This window comes from Molossus molossus, unplaced genomic scaffold (assembly GCF_014108415.1).
Source record: "Molossus molossus isolate mMolMol1 unplaced genomic scaffold, mMolMol1.p scaffold_m16_p_22, whole genome shotgun sequence".
NCBI classification, from domain to species: domain Eukaryota; kingdom Metazoa; phylum Chordata; class Mammalia; order Chiroptera; family Molossidae; genus Molossus; species Molossus molossus.
Window position 1 is genome coordinate 11,215,224 of NW_023425358.1, and position 26,426 is coordinate 11,241,649.

The window sequence follows — 26,426 nt, forward strand, 5'->3', positions numbered from 1 at the left end:
TCTATAAGAAAAGAAGGATTTATTTTAGAGAAGAGTTATGTAAAAATCCTATTTGAAAATTTGAAATTTTTTCAAGTATGGAAATAATTCAAGATGATAGTAATACATGTTTCTTTTTTTTTTTTAATTTTTTTTCTTTATTGATTTTAGAGAGAGAGGAAGAGAGAGATAGAAACATCGATGAAAGAGAACATGGACTGGCCGCCTCCCGCATGCCCCTCACTGGGGGTTGGGTCCACAACCTGGGCATGTGCCCTGCCTGGGAATCGAACCAGTGACCTCTTGGTGCATGGGTTGACGCTCAACCACTGAGCCACACCAGCGGGGCAGTAATACATGTTTCATTAAGGAACAGAAATCTCTTTATCCCCAAGTGTCAAATTATCCATGATTTTTAAAAAGCCTTTCTTCTCTCTGTCTCTTTCTGTCTGTCTCTCTCCCTCACAAACTCACACTGCCTCCAGGATTCTATAATCCATAGTAATGTAATGAAAGTGAATGAAATCTTCATGGTGTAAGTGGAAAGAACACTGGTCTGAGGGTTAGGAGCCCTGAATGCTCACCCTGACTCAGTTAGCTGTGTGACCTTGACTAATTCCATAAACAACTCCGGGCCTTAGTTTTCCCACTCCTAACATGAGACGAGTGAGCTAAATAACCTCTAAAATTGCAAACTTGTAAACTTAAATTTGAAATGCAGCAGCAGTAGAAGGAAGCTTTTTCTTTGGTAGAAATCATTCACAAAATAAACCGAAACACTACCAATACGCCACTTGGTAATTCGCTGGGGGAGGAGATCCGACGTGGTCATGAGGACAGATAAAATGAATCTAGGTGCCATGAAGGTAAAGAGATGGGTGTGGGCATTCACTCTTCAAAGTGAAGGCAGCATCCCTTTTGAGGACACAAGAAAAGTCTCTGTCCGCAAGCCTTCCTCCCTCTGTCGCCTTCGCCGCTGGACAAGCACTGCCCATCAGCGACAACCTACCCTCCTGGGCCTGTCTGGTGCAGAAACTCTCTGCCGGGGTGCAGAGCCCGGCTTTACTCACAACCTTTCTTTACTCCTTTGCTCTCCCATCATTTGCTGGCTGTGTGGTGCTGTAGTTCCCCGAGGTAGAGGATGAAAACGAAACAACTCTCCTCTGCTGGACTTTGTTCAAAGCCCCTTCCCGACCATCCTGGCTGATACCGCGACGTCTTTTTATCGCTAACCTGCTTTACTGTTCTTCACAAGATATGTCAGCTCTGGATACAGAAGTAGTTCTTTATGTGTCTACCACTTCCACTGGCGTGTAAATTCCAGCAGGGCTTTGACCCCTGTTGTATTCCCAACACATAAAGCATGAGTTTTGAGCCTTGGATTATAAGGGACACACAGTTATTATTTGTTAAATTAACGAAACAGGTACTATGGTAAATCTAAACTTATGATCTAATTTTCTACCCAATCGAACCCCAGAAGACCTATCCCCAAGGAGAAATTCAACCAATGCTCATGCAGCTAAGGCGAGACTTCACTTAATCCTTACTATGGCTTATGTCAGGGAGGTACTTTGGCCCCATTTCATAGATGAGGAAACTGAGGCTCAAGGAGCTAAGTGCCTTGCTGTAGGGCAATCAGCAACTAAGCAGCAGGGCTGAGAATGTGCCCAGGTTTCCTGACTCCAAGTCTGCTGTTCCTTTCCCTAGTTCATTTACCACATCTACGTCTGCTCCGATCTGCCATCTTTGATGACACCATGGGCACTGAATCAAGCTTCCACAGATGAAGTACTAAGACTTGGTGGAAGACTGCTTAGAACTGAGATGCAGCTATGGAAACCAGGTCATTTCTTAGAGCAGCAAACAGTATCATGTGCTTTTCAACACTGATAATATCACTGTGGGGAGCAGGGGCGGGGACGGGTGTTGTTTAATATTGCAGCTTAACTGTCTGTGGCAGAACAGGAGTAGAATGGCCCCCGGAAATTTTGGTGCTCCCAACATAATGCTCAGAGCCTTCTCAGGAGACATCCTTGGAAATGAGAAGGAAACATAATGCAGAAGGACTTACTGTAACAAGGGCAGCAAGGTTGAGGTTTTGGAATCAGATGGAATTATGCACAAAATAAAGGACTTCTGCAAAGAAATCAGACTCCTCTGGCATCCTCAACCAAATACATCCTCAGTGCTGAGACCGACAGGCATTTTGAAAGAAGAGATGCTTTACATTTGATAAAAATATATGCAGGTGCAAAAAAGTCACATCCCAGAATTACTCAAAGATGGTTTTTCAAGGCCATTCAACTGGGAACACCCTTTTTGGATTTATGTCTGCAGATCAGATATGATCTCTCTCTCTCTCTCTCTCTATATATATATATATATATATATATATATATATATCAGACCTATACATGTTCTTGTAAGAGCATGTGACCATAATCTTTTAGGAATAGAGAGGATAGGAAAGCTACTATTGTAGAGGTAACTTAGTCCTACTGTTCCATTTCTGCAAAGAATTGAAGCTCAAACAGATTTAATGAGCTGGGCATTCTTACACAGAGACCAGAAGTTAGCTGACCTCTTGTACACTTTCCTATCCAAGAACAGTATTTAAACCATTGTGGAAGTGTGGTCCAGGAACCCCAAGATCCAAAGGTCACATATGAACAAGAATTGGTGGTTTTCACACAACTTAAACACCAAAGTATACACCTAAGCACTCAGTCCTTCAGAAATTTGGGGACTGAAAATAGCTTGAAAAGCCACTGCTCTGTGGGTGGGTCTGCACAGCCAGGTCACCTGAATAACTGTGACCTGTGGAGGGTTTGGAAGGACCCACATGAAAAAGAAGACTTTCACTCCCATCCTTGTCATGAAGTGCCAGGGTCTTGGTCTAAGCCTGTTTTCACTGCCTGCCATGCCAATCCCTGTGTGTGTATCTAAAGAGATTAGCACATCCTGGGTACAGACCACAGCTTCCTCCCTTTGCTCTGGGCCTGTGTTAGAGGTCTGAGCATCATGGAGAAGAAATTGCTTCACTTCTCCTTAGCGTGTCCACATCAAGACCCTGGAGCCATGTTACCACTCTCCCGGATCTGAGGGGCACCTTCTGGGTAAGTGGTAAGTGTCCTAATGAGTTTTTTTTAGAATGGAGCATCTTTTTACTAAACCAGAGATACAGAGACACTTGCATGCACACACCAACACGAAGCAAAACAAGCATAAAATGTCCAGTGACCGCCACACCCTCCCTGTAGGAATCCTTCCTCGCCCACTCCTCACCCACACACTTGAAACTTGAGGAACCGAGGCTCACGTAGGCACCCTTTAACCCATCACAATCAGCTATCTCATCTCCAGATTTTCAAGTTCCTTCTGTTGGTGTCTTTTACCTAAGTCAGCATATTTCAAACTTTCAGAAAAAAAAAAAAAAACTTAGAAAATAAAAACCACTACCCCACCCAAATGATAAAAATCTCTTGAATTCTCCGAGCCCCACTTCTTAGCTTTCTTACTCAGCCCTGAGCGTGAAGTCGATTCCTTTGGGTTCTGGGGGAATGGCGGGCTCTGCCAGTCCTCACCTCACCAGCCTAATAGTTTTTCCAGACTGACTCCTGCTTGGTATTGCACAACCGCCTGCCTCGCAGCCCAGCCGACTCCTGGTCCCATTCATTCCCCTCGCTCCTCTAAGGCCAGTTGCGTTAGGGGGTGTCCCTTCTCTCTGCTCCTAGCCCCACTTCCCCTTCTAGAGGGAGGAGGCAGCCAACCCTTCCGAGGTCGGACATGAAACCCAGACCCTCAGCGGTCCCTCTGGGCTGCACTTTGCAACCTAACCCAGGCGCAGGGTGTGGGGTGAGAGTAGGGGTTGGGGGCAGGGTTTGGCCAGCCACCTTAGCAGAAGCGGGTCCGGAGGGCACGGGACCGTCTTGGAGAGGACCCCAGGAGCCTCCCCCGAGCAGGCGCGTACCCGGCGGCGTGCGGAAGCCGGGCGCGGGGCGCGGCGCGGACCCAGGCTGCAGGAGACGTCCTGCCCCTGCGGGGGAAGCGGCGAGGTCGGCCGGTTAGTCCCGGGAGCAGCCGGCTCCAAGCGTCGAGAACCGGCCACAGAAATACCGAGAGGAGGGGAAACCAGCTCGCTCTGACATGTAAACAGGGCTTCCATCTGGAGGAGCCCGTTCAGACAGCACAGAAACATTCACTTGCACTCCGATCCTCCTGCAACCAATCCACTTGCCCGCCCCAGGGCCCACCAGGCAGGGACCCGAGCTGTTGGCGGCTGCAGCTTCCGCCCCCACAGCCTCCCTCCGAGGAGGGGAAGCCGGCCGCAGACGGGTACCCAGCTCCAGGCCAGGGTTCCCTGCTGCCTGGTGGGAGTGATGGACCCACCGAATCGGATCCCCGGCTCCGATCCGCGTCCGGGATTCCCCCTCGCCCGCAGCCCGGTGGCACCGCGGAGGAAGGGGGCCGGGCTCCGCTTTGGGGCAAGGGGTGCGGGGGAGATTGTCCTGGGAGGGGTAGCCGGCGGGGTGCCCCTGCAAGTGAGACTTGCCATCCGCGCGCGGGAGAAGACCGAGCGCGGAAGCAACGGAGAGTGGCCACGTCTTCCGGGACCCTGGCGCCCGCCGCCCAGCCTGCCCGCCGCCCCGCCGCCTTGGCTGGCCCCGCCGCTCCGCGCCCACCGCCCGGTCTCTTACCTTAATAGTCCCGTCCATTTGGCCAAGTCTGCAGCCGAGCCCCCCAATATTCCACACATTGACCCGGTTACAGCCTGACCTCGCAGCCCCTTCGGATTAGCCGGGCGCGGCCTCCGCGGCGCCCTGGGCCCTCCCTGCGTGCCCCCTGCGAGCTCCCTGCCCGCGCTCCCCTGTGCACGTTTGTTGTTGTAGCGGATTGAAAAAGAGACAGTTTAACCGGATGAAACTTTTTTTCAGCTAATTTTGGGAAGTGACTTCACTTTGCGAATCGGGAGGAAGTCCTATCTCTCTCTCTCTCTCTCTCTCTCTCTCTCTCTCTCTCTCTCTCTGTCTCTCTCTCTCTGGTCTAGCGCTCTCCTCTCTCTGCTCTCCTCCGTCTTCCCTCCCCCCACACTCACTCTACCCCCCCTCCGCTGCTCCTGCTTTTCGCATCACACACACTATATAAATATACGCGGAGATGCCCAGATACATCCATGCGCTGCGCACACAGGATACTTGCTCCTGAGAGATAAGAACGAGCTGGGAACAATGCCCGGGTCCGCGCCGGGAGCCCGCGCCCTGATTCCCGCAGTCTGCATCCCCCCAACACCTTCCCCCAAAGTCCAAGCCCAAACGCCTTTGGCCTCCTTCCTTTTCCCGGGGCCCTTGGCCGAAGGTGGCCCTCCTGACTCATTCACTTTCCGTTTCTTCCCACAGATACGTTCATTAATGTTTTTTCCAGCCGGAGTCAAACTTTTTTGGGGGGGATGGGGGCGGGAAGTTTTCTCCGGCTGGGGATAAGCTGGAGCCTACTGCCCAGGAAGATCCCGACGCAGACCGAAGCAAACTAACCATTACAAAATGCATCCAATGGGAATTTTTCCACTCGGCTCTAGGCTGCCGAGTGGTGGCCAACTCCCGGAGCGGCTCACCCACACAGCCACGCGGACTTGGGGCGGTTTTGGACCGACGCGGGCTGTCCGGGGCGCGGACTCCGCACCCAGCGCATTGTGGCAGAGGGGCGCCCTCCCCTCGGCGCACATCGACCCCTTGCTCCTGGAGAGCTCACGGCGCCCGTCGAGGGCTGGGACCAGCGACACCCTAGGCCACCTAATCGCGCCCTCTAGGGTCAAACCACTGGCGCTACCCCGGACGCGATGATCCTAGCCTGGGCGCCCAGGCCAGAGCTGCCTACGCAATGCCACCCGGGCCCCAGGAAACCTACACTGTGGCGGGACGTTCCCTCCACGCTGCTCAGCAGGTCTCCAGAGCACAGCACCCAGCGTCGCGGCCCAGATTCAGACTTTCCCCTGGTGAGATCTCGGGGTCCATGCTCCAGACCACATCCCCACCCACCGTGAGGCTAGCCTCCCCTTGTCCGCTTGGTGGTCCCCCGCCACCCGGAGGCCCCCGTCCCCCAGCAGTGCGGACGCGCGCTCCAGTTGGGGCAGCCGCGGGAGTCCGGGCGCAGGGAGGGGAACCCCGGGTGCTCTCGGCCTGACTCCCTTCTCCCCACCTCCAAAACAGATTACCTTGTCCACGCTCTCCAGGCCACGCTTTGGACTTTCTCACTTTTATTTAAGAGTCCACCCGGGGAAGGAGGAAAAAAAAAAATCCAGAGGAGATCCGAGTCAAAAAGTTTCAAAAGGGTGTCCACAGCGGCGAAAAAGGTGACTTATTAATTCTTTATTTCTTCAGGAGCAATTGAGCCCGAGAGCTCTCTCGCCTCCCTCCCTCCCACCCCCCACCCCCCTCTCGAAATTAGTCTCATCAATTCAGCTCCAATTTTGGGTTCGAATACAGACAAGGGTCTGAACGTGACCAGACCTGGAGTGGCGGGTGCAGCCTGCCAGCAATTGAGACTCCGTGTGTGTATGGGGGAGTAGGGGGGGTAGGGGTGGAATGGGGGCCGGGCCGACCCCCCCACCTCCTGTCTGCTTCTCAATCCAGGGGTCTGCTCCGGGGCTCCCCTGGGACCGCCACATCTGGTTACCGCTAGCGGGGTCAGTCCCCCCCTTTGCCTGAGGCCACTAGTTCTGGAGTTCAATTAAAAGAAATCAGGTTTAACCCTTTCCTCCCCTCGGCCCAGCCACCCGCCTTCTCACTCTTCCCTTCAGAGTTTCCACATGCTTTCCAGAGAGGAAAGAGGTTAAAGGGAAAGGAAGAATGAATTACATCCTTTCAAACCCCAAATTGTTTCCTTTTCAGCCCAGACTCTGCCGACCTTCAAACGACAACAGGGCTTTCAGGAGGGTGCGGGGAGACCGCTTCCCACTGGGACAAGACTAGAAACCTGGCACCCCCCAGCCACATTGCCCCTCTTTCAGGCAGAAAGGACTCCACCTCCACCATCAGGAGGCCCTCTTCCTGGGGCTGGGCAAACACTGAGGCCATTAATGGCCACCCCACACCAGCCCCATTCTCTGGGCTACACACACCCCACCTAATGCTTGAGAAGGCTCTTCTGTGGCAAAAACATTGGCTAGGTTTCTCTTCCCACCTTCTGTTCAGCTTGGTAAATGACAGGTTGTCTTCACCTCATTGATCAGTGCAGTTACCCCAACATCTCTAGCACCCCCAACACCTTTTAACAGGAGCTGCCTTTCCCCTTGGGACCGCTCATTGTGGAACCAGGTTGAAATGAGGACTTGCCCTCCTGTATTAATTATGGAGCTCAGTAGCACTTTCTGTTTCTGCCTGTAAAACCAAAGCTATGGCAATTTCATAATTTTGAAGATGGTGGTGGGGTGGGGAGAGGAGCAGCTGGCATAAGCATAACTGTCACCACTTGGTGACTCACCGGCTGGCACCAGTGCCATGCCTTTTCCTATTTACCAGGCCCTTCATGAGGACCTCCTGTCCATCACAAGGTCCTCTACCCAGAAGAAAGAACCCTTCCTCCAACTCTGAACAGCCTCTGGGGGAATCTGAGACCTCCCTCCACCCTGTGTTGACATGCTGGTGGGCAAGCTTGCCCACTTATATAACTCTGGATTTGATGCTCAACTCTCCCGCTGCTGCTTTTTTAAATCCCAAAGGGGGAAAAGCCCTAACCAAACACAACAGTAAACAAGTCTGCACTGTTTAATGTGGTTACCACCAGACATCTGGAAAGATGGTTTGATCCTGGCAGCTCACATTGTTTTCACGAGCAGCCAAAGAGAATATTTCGAATGTTTGCATTGAGACAAATTGATAGAGAGCCTGTGGTGAGGCCTGCTGCAAATGAAAACTGTCCCAGAGTTGGGAAAGGGGGGACCCTTGCCCTCTCCTCTCCCTCCCTGTCTCTCCTCACCCCACTTCTTCCCCTTCGCTCTCCCCTTTCCTCCCTGCTTGTCTCCTCCTGGCCTAACCAGGGACTGCTTACTTACCCAGCCCACACACTTGCACACACCCTCTTTGCTGGCCTAGGAAGACTGTTCCGCCTCTCCCTTTCCCAGACTGGGCAAGGCTGCTGACCAGGAGCTGGTGCTGGCTACCACCGGCGCCCAGTCCACCAGCCCGGCTGCCTTTCAGGTCAGGGGAAGCTCACAACCAACAAAGCCGGTGCAGCGTTTAAAACAAAAGCTACCAGCTGGGGAGGAGGGGTACCGACAAAACAGACCACCTCACATGTCTAAGTCTAGGGTCATTTATGGAAAGCATGCATATGGGGGGCGGGGGGAGTCAGTAAACATGAGGATTTGGAGCATTTTTATTAGAACCTTGGTGAGATGACTTGCCTCGCACCCTCCAAAACTGACAATATTTTCACAGATGCGGAAGTCCTGCTTCCCCCGGGAGGGGAGCGGCGGGGGTGAAACGTCTCTTGGCTCGCTCTGTGTCAGCCCTTTTGACCCGGTCAAGACTTTCCAGACGCAGCTTCCCGGGCTTCTCCGGACTTAGCCCGAGCTGGGGATGGGAGGACGCGACAACCGGAGCTGGGTCCCTGGGGTGCCTTCGGACTGTGAGACGGTCGGGTCACTTGAAACCCCGAGTGATGCCGGCCTGGCCGAGCGACGCCGGGCCCAGCCGAGCGTCCCAGGCAGATCCTCCCCCTGCGTCCTCCCTCCTCCCCTCCCCTCCCTTCTAGCGGCGCAGCGGGTATTCGAGCTGGCAGGGAGGTGGGGGCGGGGGGGCGGGGGAGGGATGGGCGAGCGAGCGCCAAAACTCCAGACTGCACAACTGCAGCTTCAAGTGTCTAGCCCCTCGCTCGAGGCCATAATTAATTTGAGATTTATTTTTATTGGAGAACTCGAGTCTCGTCTGACCTTAGCCAAACAAGGCAGCTCGAGCCGCCCCTGGATGCGCTTGAATGCCGGGGCATATTTCTGCAGGAAGGCTCTGCAGGCGCGCCTGCTTTGAATTTGTTTCTCAGACTTCATCTACTCGCAGTTGAGGGAAGATTTAGAGCCTCTGCTCGCCCTGCCCGCTCCCGGCGCTCGTTCCTGCCGGAGCGCCAAGGGGGTTCCTAATGCTACGTGGGGGGCCAGGCGGCGGGAGGCCGGGGGCGGGCCTGGGAGGGGAGGGTCTCTGCGCCCAAGCCCCAGCGCTCCAGGCCGGGTCCCCAGACCACGCGGCGTCGAGGAGGAAACCCCAAGGGAGCCCGAGGTTGACCAAAGAGCGCAGACTGACGAGCGGTGGAGACCATCCAGGGGCCGGGACCCTCACCCTGCGGCGGCGTCTAGTTGCGGGCCTTGGTGGGGAGGGAGGCTCTCAGCTTTTCCATCTGCCCTGCCTCCCAACCGCCCCAAACAGCCTTCATTCTAAGTATAGACCTGTGTCCTTGAAATGGCGCTTCAGGACCTGCGGGCCAGATGCTGCCACTGGGCCGGTCTCCGCGAACATTCTGGGGCTCCCAGCTTCCTTTCTCTGGTGGTGGTGGGATTGTCTGGCCTAGAAGCAGCGTGGGCTGAGCCTCGCAGGCAGGTTGGTGAGGGAGCCAGGGCAAGGGGTCTGGAGCACTCATAAGGACCCTGCCAGTCTCGCGTGGCGTGGGAAAGGCACCTTCAAGAAGTGCCCTGCGCGCTGGGGGTTGGCATGTACTTTGCATCGTGCTGGCACCGCGTGTGAACGCTTAGGATTACTCCACCAGGTGTCCTGTGCCCTCCACTCCTTGTCTGCCAGCGGAACGTCCAGGTCGGACGTTCTCATTGGGAGATCCGGCTCCTTGGATTTGAATTCTGCCTCTGCACTTACAAGCTCTGTGGCTTTGAACTAGTTTCTTAACCTCTCTGTGCCTCAGAGTCCTCGTCTATACGTCGGCGTTATAATAGGACCTACCTCATAGGGCTGTTGTAAAGATGGAATGAATGTTGAGAACGTGCCTGGCAGTCAGCAACACGTTGCCCCTATTATTTGTATCTTGGCTCTGCCTCTTACAAACGGTGTCACTCCAACCTCTCAATGCCTTAGTTTTCCATTTGCAAGCTGAACTTCTCTTAGGGTTGTGATCAATATTACACCAGAAGCACCGATACCATGCAAGGGCCTGGCAAAGGCGAGGGCTATCTACACGATGCCACCATGATTCACTTACTGCACGCCAGGTCTTAAAGAGTCACCCATATTCCCTCTGTCCCTTTCCCTCTCTCTTCGCATCCTCACATCTGCCCTCAGCGCACTCTCCTCCCAGTGCCTCCCAGGGAACTCTGTGGGTTCTCAGCACCGGGTCGCTGCCTGGGGGCGGTGGGCACCCCTTGGCTCCTGTGCCCCGGCGCCGGCCCGCGGTGTTTGTCAGTAACCTGGGAGCGGACCGGCAGGGGCTTGGCAGCCGGGGACTGTTTGTGCCCCTCTGGCAACTGGTCGGCGCAGGGAGCCGGCGGAACAGACCCAAGATTGTCCCAGCCACGCAGCCCTTTCACCGTCATCAATGCACCCCTTTGTGCAACAATACAAACTTTGTGGCTGCTTGAAAAATCCATTTTTTTCCCCTTTAAAAGAGCTCCTGCGAAGAGCGGCTTCTGGGGCGGCCCACAGCTCTCCGACCCCACCTCCTTCTCCCCGAACCGACCGCGCCCCCATCCCCCATGCCCCCCAACGGTTTGCTTTCTCTCCAACTGTCGGCCTGGTTTGGGCTCCTGGACTCTCACTCGCCCCTCTAGAATGGGTCATCCTTGAGGTTTTGGGTCCCCGGGTGTGTGCAGACTCGGGGGTCCGTGTGGGTGGGAGAGACTCTGGGGTCTGCAGCCCTGAGGCCAAGCTGAAAGCGAGAGCTCCTTAGCTGGGTTCCCAGTTCTAGGGGGTGGGGTGGAGGAGGGTGGGCTGAGGGGTTACTGAGAACCCGAGCGCGCCCCAGTCTGTGTGTGCTCTGCCCCCTCCTGGGAGCCCTCCGTCCATCCATCCATTCCTTTACTGATAATTGACACATTGGTTCACTTATTTTTTCATTCATTCATCGCTGATTAAACACTCCTTCCCAGCCAAGCCTCCAGAACTCGGCTTCCCCACAGTGACTACAGACTTCCACAGACCGAAGGTGGGGGAATGGGGAGGGGGGAGAAAGGGGAGTGCGCCTCGTTGCAGGCTACCGTGTGTCAACGAATTTCCCTTTAGAGGAATGGGAGGAGGAATGGACGCATATTTGGCACTCCCAGGATGAAACCGAGAGTCGGCGCCCCAACGCTGTGGCCACATGCTCACATTGAGAGCACACCACCTAGGCATTCCCAGACCCGTGTCACTGGGGGGTGGGGGCCACTCCGGGGCGGGGTTCGAGAAAGAGGGCGGGGCCGGGACCAAATGGAAGTAGCAGCGCTTTTCAGAACTTGGCCGGCCCTCCCTCCTCCCCACGGGTCCCGCGCTCCGGGAGGCTCCCCTGGGCAGCGCGAGGACCTCGCCGCATCCCCACGCGGGGCAGCGCCGCCGGGTCCGCACCTTCGGCCCCGCCTCACTGGCCGAGTTTCATTAAACGTGTGACCCAGATGTCCTGGCCTCGTTTTGTTTACATTCTTGGGAACTGTTGTGGAAAAGAAAAAAAATCCTTCGATTTGCTGTCAAATAGCAATCTGCGCCTTTGAGGGGGTGGGGTGGGGTGGGGCCGAGGAAGGTGGGCTTTCGGGCGAGGTTGGGGGTGTCGAGCCGGGAAGAGAGGCGCGTCGCGCTTGCACACCCGCGCACACTCACGCCCTCACGCAGACCCCGAACGCGGAGACACTGCCGTGCTCCAGGCGGGAGCGCACACCCTGTGGGTCCCCACGCCGGACTGCGGGTCCGGGCGCCGCCATCTCGGCTTCCCCGAAGAGCCTTCACCCGGCTCACCTAAGTCAGAGGCGGTCAAGAGTGTTTCTCCTCAACCAAGGATTCCCGAGGGTCTGCGCCACCCCCGTCTGGTCCGAGCGTCCCGATCTCAGAGCCACCAGCTGACAGTGGGGACTGATTCTCCCCGCCACCACCTTTTCCCGGGGAAAGGGTAGGGGGAAGGGACCACAAGCCGGGGGTACTCAGGCGCTGGGAGTTATTACCTGTTTAAAGACGCAGTCTGGTCTTACCTTGACGTAAGACGACGTGTCGGGGACTGTCTGAAACATCCTGTGTTGGTGAGGACGGGTCGGGAAGGCCCCAGAAACAACCTGGGGAGGAGAAACCTGGGTCACTCGCAAGTGGAGCACGGGTGAGACGGTGGGGGTGGGGGTGACGAAGGGGGAATGCAAAGGGAGAGGACCTTAGAGCTGGGGGCCTCCAAGCCTCCTGGATCAGCCAGGGGGGCTCTGAGTGGTCAGGTACCAGGAGCCCTCCCCGCGCCCGTCCCGGGCTTCAGGCTAAGGGATGGTGAAGACTGAGAACCAGCTCACACTTCTGGGTCTGTTCCCTACTTTCCTGCAACCCTCCTCTGCCCCAAATCTGAGACACCTATCTCCCTCGAGGCCTGGGTGGTTTCACATCTGGGGACATCGGAGTCCGTCCTGGCGGGAGAAGAGAATGCGGCCAGGATGGAGGTAGGTTGACCCACAGACGCAGGCCGAGGCCCCAGGGGACGGATATTTACAGAGCAGATAGCGCCGGGGCCCTTGGAGCACAGGCCTCCTCCGGACTCCCCCGCCACCCCTCGGACGCCTCCCTCCTCCCCGCCAAGGGACTGCTTAGGAGGACTGGCTGAAGGTTTCGGAGCTCGACCGAGACCCCTTTCCCAGAGTCCCCGCTTCCAAAAGAAAACAGGTTTGCAGGCAGAAGCAAAGACAATGAGTGACGCGGCCTCATCTTTGCTGGCAGGGAGATAGTGTTCGCGGTCTGAACTTCAGGGCCGGAGGGCGCACAACTACCCCAGAATGCCAGGTGTCTCTGCGGGCGTCTCTCCCTGCCTTGCCCAGTCTGGCGACTGGCCCTCTTCCTTCCTTCTCTTAAACCGTCTTCAACGTGGCAGCGCGCAGCTCCACCGGCAGCCAATGTGTTTCTGATAAAGCACTTTTCTCCCCACTAACAAATTCCAGCTTCTTGGCTCCTGAAGCCACAACACACACACGAGTTCAGGGACCAGGTACGTTTCTCCGGGGCTCCTAGATTCACTACCATCCACTACCTCTTCCCCTGGCGCCCTTGCTCCGAAGTCTCCCCCATTTTCTTAGAGAGAAATTTGCAAGAAAAGAGAGGGAGGGGGGTAAAGGGAGAGAAGAAGAAAGCCCCGGAGAGACCGAAAGAGCCCCAGAAAGCGTCGCGTTTCCTGAGTGCAACTGGAGCAGGCAGCAGGGCAGAGAGGGGCGCCCGGAGCCGCAGCACCCCCCCCCCCCCAGACATCCCACACAAACGAACACTCACCTTAGACACCCTGTCCTGCTAAGCAAGCAGGAGCGGGACTCCGGCAAGGCCAGGATGTGCAAGTTCTTGGTGCGAATTCTCCGTACCGAGCCCCGACGGTTGGTAGTGCGGAATCAGACCTGCTGGCTGCCTGGAGTCAAAGTTCCACTTTCTCTCCGGAGCATCCAGAGCAGCGGCCGCGGCCTCTGCACGCCCTGGGGGGGCTGGAGGAACACTCAAGCTCGTGCGACCTGCAACTTGCCTCTCCACCGCCTCACTCCAGCTCCCTCTGTCCCACTCCCTCTTCCTCTCTCTTTTCCCGTCTTTTAATTTGATTTCCGTTTTCTTATCAATATTTCAACTGCTGTCTGATGAATTGTTTTATAGACAGCCACCCATCTGCCCCCAGCTGCTTTTCCAGAAACCTCCCTGTGTTACTAGGAAATGTCAAGGAACACTGGAAACCACACACACACATCATAAATGTAGAGACTGCTCTGTTGAGCCCAGGGGACCCTGGAGACCCAGGCCTTCTTGAAGCTGATAATTTAGTTTCAACTGATGGCTATGCAAATGATTACTCCTCAGACCTAAACAAGGTGAGTGAAGTCTTTGATTTCTCAGGCCTTTAAGTGTTTTTTTGTTTTGTTTTGTTTTTTTTGTTTTTGTTTTTCTACTTAGACGTCATCCCTTTCCTTTATTTGGTCCTCCCCGGGAGTTCACCTCCTCTGACCCATTTTCTAGGCAGCATCTAGAAGTCAGACGCGGATTGCAAACGTCAGAGCAACAACCTATTAGGGGGTTTTCATGAAAAAGCACACACATTTCAGAACACTCTTGCTTCGGAGTCACCTCTGGGTCCTCATATTTGTATTTTCCTGAATCGGGAAGATTGCCTATTTCTTCTGTGTCCAGGTGTCCGCGGCCACGCTCACCTGCCCCCTTTCAGTTGCCGGATCCCGAGGCAGACCTGGCCTTGGTTGTTTTCACACCCCTCGCAGCCTCTCCAGAGCTTCCCGTAACTGGGACCTGCTGGCTCACCAGGCCCCTGCCCAGAACAACAGATGAACTTGGAGGTGGAGAGAGGGAATCGGAGGTGACAGGTGAGAGCAGAGCTGGGAGCGTGTCCGTTTGCTCCCTGATGGCTTTGTGTGCCTCTGAGAACTGGCCTGTTTCCTTTTCTTTGCTGGGTACCTAGATTGCTGCCTACTTTGGTTCTGGGCACTGAGAAAATTCATTTAGTACTTGTTCCCTCTTCTTTGCACGCCCCCCCCCCCCCTTTCCCCAACTGCCTCTGGAGATTTCTGACCAAAAGGCAATTGTTAGAATTCCATTTCTGGAGAACGCACACTTATCACCCAGATCTCCCCACGTGGGGGGTATGGGGACTGGCGGCAGGGTTATTCATTATTTCCTTCGCAACAATATCCCGATTTTTCTCTCTGTCCCTCCCCCAAAGCTCAACATATTGAAACATTTTGCTGCTTAATAAGAGCAGCCAGGAGAGCTAGGAGGTGAAAGGCCAGCCTGGGACCGTGACTGGGGCTGCCTAGGCTTGGCGCTGATGGCCAGGCTGCCCCCGCCCAGCACATTCCTGACGATTGCTTAGGAAAACAAGCCCGGCTTGGCCAGGGGAAGGGGCTGCTGCACCAGAGCCATCGCCTTCGTATTTTTATTCTCAGAGAGAGAGTCTTCCTTCCTAAGAACAAACACACGATTCCAAACAACCACAGTAAAACAGAAGGTGCCCCTGTATCCCACATTACATCCTCCAGCACTTCAAACAGGTTCTTTTCAGGAAAGGTGGAGATTTGAAAATGAGGGCTTCAACTATACTAGAGGAGGTGAGCATCAAACAATTGTCTAAGTAATAATTTAGCATCCAGATTAAGCTGTTCTCTGGTTGGCCCTTCCTTCATATCCCGCCCCCCTTTCGTCCCTCCCTCCCTCCCTTCTTCTCTCTCTCCTCCTTCTTTCCTTTCTTCCTGCTTCCCTACTTTCTTTCTTCCTCTTTTTTTTTTTTTTTTGAAGGGGATTTCTAAGAGATCACTTGAGTACCTTCTTCTAGATGTTTAACTCTTCCTTCTTTATGTCTTCACAGTTGTTATCACCTCCTTTCTTGTAGACGTAGCTAAGTTTTCTCTCCCTTCATTAGATTGTAAGCTCCCTGAAGGCAGAAGTTGAGTTTGTTTTGTTCATGGCTGGGTACCCGGTGTCTACACTGAAATTGACAGGCACAGAAGAGGACTGATTATTTAGCAACATCCCTCTTTTTTTGAAATAAGGAAAGAAGAGAATACAAGATAAACAAAACCAAATTAAGGAAAATTTCACTTTACTGATACTGGTTCATTTTCTGCTTTTCAGGCTTACATGAAATCAGTGCTCATGTGTGGCCTTCATTTTTACCTAAAGGGATTAACCGGGGAGCCTGAGATAAACCCTCCCCCACAAGCACTCTGGGTGTGGTCAGCTGACAGAGGTGTCCAGTGTCCGGGTTCTGTACCAAACTCTTCGTATGTGTGTGTGTGTGGTGTGCACGTGTGTGTGTGTGTGTGTGTGTTCTATTTCCTACTTTTCCTGTAATTTCAAGCATCAGAATGGGTAGTCATTCCAAGGGTCACACAAATAATAAAATCTTGGTGGTCCCAGGAAAACGAATGAGCTGAGACTGAAGTGCGGAATAATGTGGAGTCCCTCTCAGATGGGGTTTCAGAGCTGGACATAGGCCTGGAAGCCTGCCTTGTCTGTGCCTGTGTGGGAGGAAGGACGGGTTGTGGATGCCCACTGGGCAGGGGCCGATAGCCCTGCCCACCATGTCTGGGAGCAGGGTTGGGTGAGAGTAGGAACTAGGCTAACTCATTCTCTAGGGGGATACAACCAACTCTCTTTGTCACCTGAAGCTTTCAATTTGCCAGAAGAAAATTGCTGAAATTGGTAACAGCTGCCATAAGGAGCAGCATAAAAGGGGAGGATGGGGGGAAAGGGGCAGGAAGACGCATTAAAGCCAGCTTATCTATCCAACTGTTTCCAAAAGGAGACAGGGCGAAGGCTTTCTTGCTCCATAGTTATTGCTCCTTCACCATCCTCTACCAAGCTGTTTCCTTGTGCCATAGATGTGCAGTGACCCTCCTGTGGAGTTTAGGAGAACAGGAGATTGTATCCAAGAAAGGATCCCAGTAGGGAAGCAGGGGAAGATGTCTGGGTGGTGCCACTCTGGGTTGCTCAGGGGTCCTGTGATTCTAAGCGAGACAGTTAGGACTCAGCTTCCTTATCTGGCCAATGAGATCACCGGGAGACACACACCAATCAGAGCATTCCATAATCCTGTGAGGCTATTTAACCTGGGAAAGGATGTGAATCAACGGAACATTAATGTCCTAGGGTTAGACACTTCGGGTTACAGTCTTGGTTCTGCTCATGATGACTGGATAGGACTGAACTGTGTCCTCCTAAAGTTTTTATCTTACAGATTTCACCATAGTACTTTAGAATGTGACTGTATTTAGAGATAAGGTCTTTAAAGAGATAAATAAGCTAAAATGCATGGGCCCTAATGCAATGTGACTCCTTATAAGAAGAGGAGATCAGGACACAGAAATGTGGAAGCACAGAGGAAGACCAGAAGGGGCACAGTGAGGAGTTGGCCACTGTTAGCCAAGGAGAGAGGCCCTGGGCGAAGCCCACCCTGCTGCCAGTTTGATCTTGGATGTCTGGTCTCCAGAACTGTGAGGAAATAAACATCTATCACTTAAATATCACTCAGTATTATTTTATTTTATGATGGAAGCCCCAACAAAAGAATATATCCGAGATGCAGTATTTTACCATGACTTAGTTTCTCCAAGCGAGTAAAAGGAAACTGACAGAGCTGACCCACTTCACTCAATGCTCCTAGAAGCTGCTGTGACTGTCTGCCCTGTGGTCACGATGTTTTTGGCCATGTGTGGCCTTGTGTGTAAAGCAGCTCCCCTGTGTGGGTTCTCTCCAGCCCAAGGAAGGTCCCAAGCTGCACTGAGTTTCAGCCTCTCTGGGTTTCCCATTCTTTCTGCTGCTCATGATGGGAAAGGAAGGAAGTTGCTTCCTGTTCTTCCAACAAGCAATTTCTGATTTCATAGGGCAGCCAACAAGATGTCACACTCCTTATCTCTCATTATCTGTGTGCCCCTGTAGCCCTGACAGGCTGCAAACCTAGATTGAGCTCCTGGAAATTACAAAGAAAGCAGAGTGCGAAATCTGCTCAGAGAGATAAGTCCAGGAAATAGAGGTAGTGAGCAGAACAGGGTCCATGAGAAAGATGAGCCATCAGACCCGGCTCTTTAGATTCCAACATGTGTGTGACCTGGTTAGTCCTTTGAGTCCCATCACATAACACACACACACACACACACACACACACACACACACACACACACACTCATACATATCCTCAGTGTACACAGGCTCTTAGGGTGGGTAGTACAACATGCAAAATTGGGAGAATTCAGAGTGAGACTGAAAACTACTGGGGCAAGAGATTTGCAATCCAAACAAGAGTAAGAGACAGGGCCTCCCTGAAGCTAACAGATTCACCCTTAACCCCATCCATAAATAAAAATATGCCAAGTTCCCCCGGACTGGGGAGGAAGACGTGAGGAAACTAGAGAATGAATGAGACTATGTGTTAAGGCAAAAAGGAGCTCTTAAAACCAAAGATTTCAATATACTTTGTATCCATTCCTCCAACTTCTTTAGCCAGTTTTTTTTTTTTTTAGATGAAAAGACATTTTATTATTTTACTATATGATATATTTGTGAATTACCTGATTGCATTTTCTCAAATGGTAAATGAGACTCAAAGCAACATTTCTCTTTCATTACTGAAAACCTCAATATCACCTGTCTTTTGGAGGATTCATTTTCTTACTGCATCTATGATACTGTCTATGAGGATACCAATGGTGCTTCGTAGTAAAGAACATTTTGCTAAAGTTGTTTTATCGTGGCTTCTTGCTCAAAGTGTTCCTCTTTTTTTCCTAATCTAGTTTTCAGCATTTGCTCCTATGTTTCTTCATGATTATGCATAGGATCTGGCAGAGGGACAGGTGTGTTCATGTAGCGTGTCCACAGAAGGATGGTAGCAAACTGTTGTCTTGCCATCAGATGTCAAAGAAAACTCTGCTTTGCAATCATAGTCATCTAGAAGAGAAGAACACATGGATTTGTGACAAACACGATACAAAGCTCTATTTTGAATCGGAAATAAATGCTTCACGACAGTTCTGTTTGATATTCCCCATTTTACTGCTGCTGAATCAGGGTGCTTGTCAGGTGGTATGGAAAAGATGATTTGAAGAGAAAAATGCCTTTAAAATTTGCTTCTAAGCATGCCATTTCCATCCCCGCGAGCCGCCCCCTCTGCCTCAGTCTGCAAGTCTTTCTCCTCCTTTACCTCTTCATGGAGGTCAGTTAATTTATTTTATTTTATTAGATAATGCCTGAGGCATATTCTAGCTTAAATATTCACAATTCTGAAGAGCATAACACTAGTCTCATCTATGTTTATATTTTTCCAAGTTGGTGGGAGATAGTTCATCTCTGTTTCTGTTTAAAATTGTGCAATTAATCCTTAATAATTCCAGTGTGATTTCAGGTAGAGGGAGGCTTTCGCGGTGAATGGAATGATTTGTTCATTTTTCCATTCATTCATTCCTTCGCCCGAGTTCGGGGTGGGCCATGGAAAGAACCCGAGTGATATCACTTTGCTGTCTCCGAGAAGGCAGAGGTTTGCAAAGGCCGTGTTATCTTTGCTCTATCAATCTAGCCTTATTCAGCCCTAACAAAGAGGAAAGAGCACAGAATTAAGAGAAAGTATCAGATGCAGGGCCTCTTGTAGAGAAGTTGCCATCACAATCAGAGGGTGAATGAATCAATGGCTTTATTTTAATTTTTATTATTATTATTATGTTTTTGTTAATCCTAACCTGAGGGTATTTTTCCATTGATTTTTTTTTTTATTTTTTAGAGAGAGTGAAAGGGAGGGAGAGAAAAAGAAACATCAATGTGAGAGAGACACGTTGATCGGTTGCCTTTCTCACATTAGGGGCTGGCTATCGAACCTATAACCCAGGCACGTGTCCTTGACCAGGAATCAAACCCTTGACCCTTCAGTCCAAGGGCCAGTGCTCTAACTGCTGAGCCAAACTGGTGAGGGCATGAATCAATGCTTTTCAAGTAGTCAAGCATAATTGCATAGATTGGGACAAGTGGTCCATCCATTGTAACTTTGAAGTGGAAGATGATTAAAAACAAAACAAACAAACAAACAAAAAACCCTTTCAGACACTATTGAGAAAAATGCCACAGAAATTAAAGTATGCTTACTCTGGTTCCTGAGGTTAATGGATGGAGTATTGTCTAAAGAAAAGACACTACATTCTTTGCCCTTCCTTCATGACCCCAATTTAAAATAAAGAAAAATCCCAGACAAAAGTCAGGTTGGGCCAATGCCAGTCACATCCGACATGAAATCTTTGGGTATATTTTTTAATGGAAGTGATAGGAGGAGGATAAGGTGTGGGAGACAGTTGAGCGAGTGGAGGTATAAGTGACATTCCTAATACAAGTATCTGAGGGTAGTCTTTGGAGAAATGAGATACTTTGGCCAAGTGCTTCCAAGTTGAGGGAAAAGAAACTATATAAATACTTGCCTGGTCAAATACCAGTCCGTTGTATCATTATTATGATTTTGTAACCTTCAACTTTGACAAACAGGGAACATTGAGGTCTCAGAAAGAGCATGGTCACTCAGTGTTAGTTCAATGCACTTCACAGCTGAACACAAAACAATGTCCCCCACTTAACACAATAAACACTGGGGACTCACTGCCTTGTGAGTTCCTCGGAGGGAACCTGGTTTCCCTAGATAAGAGATCAAAAGCAGAGGGCATGTTTTTATGTTCTTGGGGCATGTTTTCAAGCGAGACTTTGTGACGTAAGGGGTCTCCCAGATTTTGGGCTCAGGGAAAGGGAAAAAGATTTCTTTCAAATCCTATTTTCTCTTCTTAAAATTTTAGACCTGTGAGTGACACACAGATGAGTGGAGTGTTTGACTCTGAACTTCTCATTGCTTCAGAATGATTGACAAGGTGGAGGCGGGAAGGGTAGGACCGTCCCCTCTCCATGCAGACTGCACGCTGCTCCTTTGGGTGATGAGTGTGGTTCTGTTCTACAAAAACTGAGCAGAAGAAAAGGGGTGGGATGGAGGGGTCTCGAAGATACAGCATTCTCCTTCAAGTGGGCAATGCCCCCTCCATCCCGCCGCTGCATCCCCAGGTTCTGCCCCGAGAGCCAACCAGAGCGGGCCTGATTTTAAATGGAGCTAGTCCTGCATGTCCTTTATTAACTCTGGCCACCTTTGCTAGCTGTCTTGTCTTTTTGAGGGTCCCATTCTTTACATTCTACTAAAATTTCTACCTAAGTGGCACCAGCAGTGTGAAATCAGAACCAAGGGAGGAGGGTTGCCATGGAGAATTTCCCGGGTCAGCTGAGTACCATGAAGTCAAGTGTTTCCGTGACTTCAGCTGCTCTCTTGGGGAACCAAGATCTTTTTTATAGCGCCCCCAGGTGATGCCAAGGTGGAGAGTGTGGCATTCCCTTAATTGGTTAGGGCATTCCCAAGGCAGAAGATACCACTCGGGGAGTGGTTTCCTGGCGAGGACTGACAAGGGTTGGGTGATCACGTCTTTCGGGTGGCGAGTCCTTTCGATTTAGAACCAACTGAATTTGGCCTGCGTGTCTCAAAGAGAAACCGGCGAGGCTGTGGGGCCCCGAACCCTGGGAGAGGATAAGCCATTGCAATCTTGAGTGCTTATCTCCTCCTGTATCTGGCCTTCTTGCATTTATAAAGTAAATCGGGAAATCTCACCGCAGCAGACTTTCCTGTGAGGAGGCTGGCATTTCCTGCCTGCCTCGCTGGGGGCAGGAACCGAGGGAGCCCTGCTTGGGTCCCCTCGTTCAGCTTCACACAGCGGAGGCAGCGGGTGCAGGGCAAGGTCAGCAGGCGGTGAGTTAGCACGAAGGGTGTTGCTAGGTGCCCGTCGCACTTTCCCTATGGCTTTCTTGCCCTAAGATAAAAATAATCCGTAATTACTTCTTTCAATGAGCGCATACTCATGGACGCATTGCATAAACACTCAGCTGGCATTAATTGAAATGCTTCTGGCAAACTACCATTCAATTGATATTAGAATTAGGTCACATTTTAATGTACTGGGACACATTACAAGCTCCATGGTTTAGCATTTTTAAAAGTTTGTGAGCAGATAATGCTTTTGTAAAGAGAATTGCCTCTCCCCATCTCCTACATTTATCTTTAGGGTGAATTTTATTCCAATTTTAATACACGTGCTATTGAAAAGGTCACCCATGCTAATAAAAGACTTGACATATGAATGGATGTACCAAACCTGATCTTGTTCTATTATTATAATATTATAATATTTATATGATATATTTTCTGTAGCACTTAGAGTCATATGTGATTGGAAACAACCCTAGAGAAATTCATGCTCAGTTTCCAGATGAAGAAACAGAATCTGGAACAGAAACAACTTCTTTTTTCATGGTAACTTTTAAGTATGTTATTCCATTAAATGACATGATTATTTCTATCACCATCTTTCACTTGGTGAGTCGGAGTCACGTGTGAGAAACCTGAGTCTCTGGGAATTATCGTTTATACATTATCTAAGTAATGTATTTAGAAATTACCTAAGTAATTATATAAGTAATTTGTCAAGCTTTGCCAGGTGAGCCACAGGGCCTGGCTGGGACCCAGGTCTTTTAACTTCTAATCTCATATTTCCTTGTTGAGTTTCTATCAACACATACCATGAAATAGGCTAACTTTCCATCTCCCTTCGGTGGTGGTAGGGTTGTTCACTTAATAAGGCCATTTCACCGATGTCAAAACTCCCCTCTGTCTTTCCATTATTTAAAACATTCAATACTGCTTTCTCTTTCCCTCCCTTCCATCCCACAGGAGGAAGAGTTGCAAAGACAGTAGAGCTAGTTCCTGCACACCCTTCACCCAGCTTCCGTAATGTTACCATATTTTATAACCACGATTATCAAAACTTAGCATTAATGCAAGTCTAGTAACTAAACTACGGACTATTCAGAGTTCATCGGTTCTCCTGCGATGTCCTTGTTTGGTCCCAGGGTCCAGCGCAGGACCGCACATTGCATTTAATTGTCAGATCTCCCTAGTCGACTGCACCTGTAACAGTGCCTCAGTCTTTCCTTCTGTTTCAGTTTTTTAAAAATATGTTATTTTATGTATTTTTTTCAAATACTTTTTTTAATTGATTTTTTTAGAGAGAGAAAAGGAGAAAGAGATAGACACACCGATGTGAGAGAGATACATCAATCGGCTGCCTCCTGCACACCCCTTCCTGGGGATCGAGCCCACAATCTGGGCATGTGCCCTGACCAGGAATCGAACCCTGACCTCTCAGTTCATGGGACGATGCTCAATCCATTGCGCCACACTGGCCAAGCACATCCTTGACATTTTTGATGAGTGTTGGTGAAATACTACGTAGAATATCTCCCAGTTTCAGTTTGTCTGAAGTTTCCTCATGATTAGGTTGAGGTTTTGTGTTTTGGGAAAAAAATACCACAGGGGTAATGTGCCTTTTACAACATATCACTCCAGAGGGTCCATGGCATTGATATGTCTTGTTACGATGGGTGATGTTGACCTTGCACTCTTGGTCAAAGTGGTGTTGGCCAAGGTACTACACTGTAAAATTACTACTTTTTCCCTTTGCAGTTAACAAGAATTTGGGGAGAGGGAGACACTTTGCAATTAACAAGTATTTTGAGAGAAAATACTGTGAGGCTATGCAAATATCTTGCTTCTCCTTACTCTTTTGTTCACTAATTATAGCACTCGTTGGTGGATATCACCTTGACCAATAATTACTGTGGTGTTTTAGCAATGATATCACTCTTTCCTTCTACATCTAAATTGAAATTATTTTGCAAGAAAAAGTTGTTCCTTCTTTCCCTGTTTCCCTCCCTCTTGTCCTCCCCCTTTTCCTCCCTTCCTTCCTCTCTCTCTCTCATCAGTATGGGCTCATGGTATTTATTTTATTCTTTAGGTTATAATCCACTACTTCAATTTATTTTGTCGCTCCAATTTTTCACTTATGCCATTGAGAGCCTTGCAGGTTGACTCCTGAATCCTTTTGACATACCCCATCCTTTTCTCCTTTTTTTCCTTTAGCATCTCCTTAATTTTTGGCAACACATGATGCTCCAGGATTGTCTTGTCTTCCCTGCCCCAGCCCTGGAATCAGCTGCTTCTCCAAGGATCCCTGGTTCTTTATGTTGGAGAATGGTATTTAGAAACCAAAATTTGGGAACGAAGAATTTCTCCTTGCTATAGGTGTTACTGTTTCTGGGCCGTCTCAGCAGACAGAACAAGGACTTCTATGTATGTGCAATAGCCTACATTTATACATATATCTATAATTCTTTCTGTATCTCTCCATCTGTGCTTTGGTCTACTAGGGCTGCCGTAACAAAATACCATGAACCGGTTGGCTTAAATATCAGAAATTAACTTCCCACATTTCTGGAGGCTGGAAGTCCCAGATTAAGGTAGTGACTGGGTCGGTTTCTTTTGTGGCCTCTCTCTTTGGCTTGGAGATGGCTATCTTCTTGCTGTGTCCTCACACTGCCTTTATTCTGTGTGTGTACATCCCCGCGATTTCTTTTCTCATAGAGCATGTCATATCCGATTAGGACCCCACCCTTATGAGCTCATTTAACCTGTTACCTCCTTAAGGGCCCTATCTTCAAATACAGTCACATTTCAAGTTAAGGCTTCAACATACGAATTATACAGTCCATACCAATCTGTATATATTTTTAAAAATGAGTTAATGCTCATACCTCTGAATGCAGCCCAGTACCTTAGGGTTCACGGTAGTGTTTCCTCTTTGCCTATTTGTACCAACAGTGAGAAATCTGGCGTTTATTATCTACAGTGTATTTATTTATTTGTTCAGCTGTGGTATGCCTATGATGCTGGTTCAGAATTGCTAATTCATACCCTCTGGGGAAACAGGTCCACCAGTGCTCATGCATGGTTCTTTTCGGTTTTAGCCTAACTATCTGGTCAACACACTGTTTCCCAAAGCTTCTTAGGTCGCCTTTCTTCTCGTCCTCTTGTGTGGTTATGCCATTCATTTCTAACGCAGTTAGACTAAGTTGTCATGGTTTGAGTCCATCTTGGGTTTCCCAGTTGAAGGGGTTGAGTATTAAAATTTGTGTATAGTACAATTCATTCTTTGTGGTGGCCAGGTCTAGGTCTTTGACAAATGTTTAGCATCACTCTAGTACTACACAACATTCCATCATCACCCCCCCAAATTCTCTTGTGTTGCCCTTCCTTCTGCTCCCAGACCCTGACAACCACTAGGATTTACTTTCCATCCCCAGAATTTTGCCTGTTTCACAATGTCTTATAAATGGACTCATACAATATGTTGCCTTTGGGTGTAGTTTAGCAAAATGCATTTAAGATTCATTTACGTTATTGTCAATAGCTTGTTCCTTTTCATTGCTGAATAGTATTTCATTGTTGAGTAGTACTCATTGTATGAATGAACCACATTTTATTTATCTAGTCACATGCGGAGTGATATCTAGGCGGTCTCCAGTTTTTGGTGGATATGAATAAAGCTATCAATATTTGCATACAGGTTTTTGGTAAGTTTTCAGTTTGCTTGGGTAAATACCTAGGAGTGGGATTTCTGAGCTTTGTGGCAAGTGAATGTGTAACTTTATAAGAAGCTGCCAAACTATTTTCCAAAGTGTCTGTGCCTGTTTGAATTGCACCAGCAGGGTTGAGAGCTCCAATTGCTCTGAATCCTTACCAGCACTTGGTTTTAATTTGCATTTTCCTAATGACTAATGATGCCAAACATCCTCCACATGTGTGTTTGCATCCATATATCTTCTTTGGTGAAGTGTTTTTTCAGATCTTCTGTCTTCTTGTTTCATTCTTATTGTTGAGATTTGAGAGTTCTTCTCATGCGCTGGAAACATCCTTCATCAGATTTACTTTTGCAGATATTTTCTTCCATTTTCTGGCATGTCTTTTGATTTTCTTAACAATGTCTTTTTTGGAGCAACACTGAAGTTTTTATCAAGTCCAGTTTATATTTAAGTCCAGTTTATATTTTATCTTTTTTTTTTTTTTTTAATCCTTACTCGAGGACATTTTTCCATTTTTTGTTCAGATAGAGTGGGGGGGGAGAGAGAGAGAGAGAGAGAGAGAGAGAGAAGCATCGATGTGAAAGGGACACATCAAGTGGTTGCCACCCGCATGACCCAACCCAACCAGAGCCGGGAACAAACTGCAACCGAGGTACATGCCCTTAGCAGGAACCGAACCCGAGTCTCTCTAGACCACAGGCTGATGATCTAACCTCTGAGCCAAACTGGCCAGGGCTATTTTTTCTTTCATGAATCTTGCTCTTAATGTCATATATGAAAACTCTTTGCCATACCGAAAGTCACTCAGATATACTCCTATGTTTTCCTCTAGAAGTTTTATAGTTCTAATTTTTACAATTAAGACTATGATCTATTTTAAATTGTATTTTGTATAAGGTGTGAGGTATATATAGCTGTTCATTACTGAATTGCTTAAATTTATTTCACATATTGACAGATAAATGTTTCAGCACCATTTATTGAAAAAACTATCTTTTCTTCACTAACATGACTTTGTACTTGAGTCAAAAATCAGTTAACTCTATTTGTGTCTATTTGTGAGTTCTATATCCTGTTCCACTGATCTCTTTGTCTAATCCTTCACTAATACAATATTATCTTTAAAATTTTTTTAAATTAATTAATTAATATTGTTACAGATGTTTCTCCTTTTTCCTCTATTGACACCCTCATCCACACTCCCAGCCCCCCCTTCACAGTATTGTTATCTGTGGCCATGTATGCATATAAGTTCTTTGGTTTATCTCTTCCCGCTCTCCTCTC

At 49.5% G+C, this 26,426-nt stretch overlaps 1 protein-coding gene and 1 pseudogene across 2 annotated transcripts in view; both read right to left on the reverse strand.

The window, feature by feature from the left end:
* FLI1 (Fli-1 proto-oncogene, ETS transcription factor) overlaps positions 1-13,637 on the reverse strand; it is a 119,829-nt gene extending 106,192 nt beyond the window's left edge. The window contains exons 1-2 of one of the 2 annotated variants that reach the window (XM_036276667.1): positions 13,395-13,637; positions 12,131-12,211 (exon numbers count right to left, since the gene is read on the reverse strand). In XM_036276667.1, the coding sequence (XP_036132560.1) occupies positions 12,131-12,169 (39 nt within the window). In that variant the 5' untranslated portion in view covers positions 12,170-12,211; positions 13,395-13,637. Of the gene's footprint in view, positions 1-4,679; positions 4,906-12,130; positions 12,212-13,394 lie in introns of those variants that run through there. The other variant, XM_036276668.1, reaches the window with a different exon arrangement.
* A 4,610-nt stretch (positions 13,638-18,247) lies between these two features.
* The window catches only part of LOC118640328, a 33,999-nt pseudogene continuing 25,820 nt past the window's right edge, over positions 18,248-26,426 (reverse strand).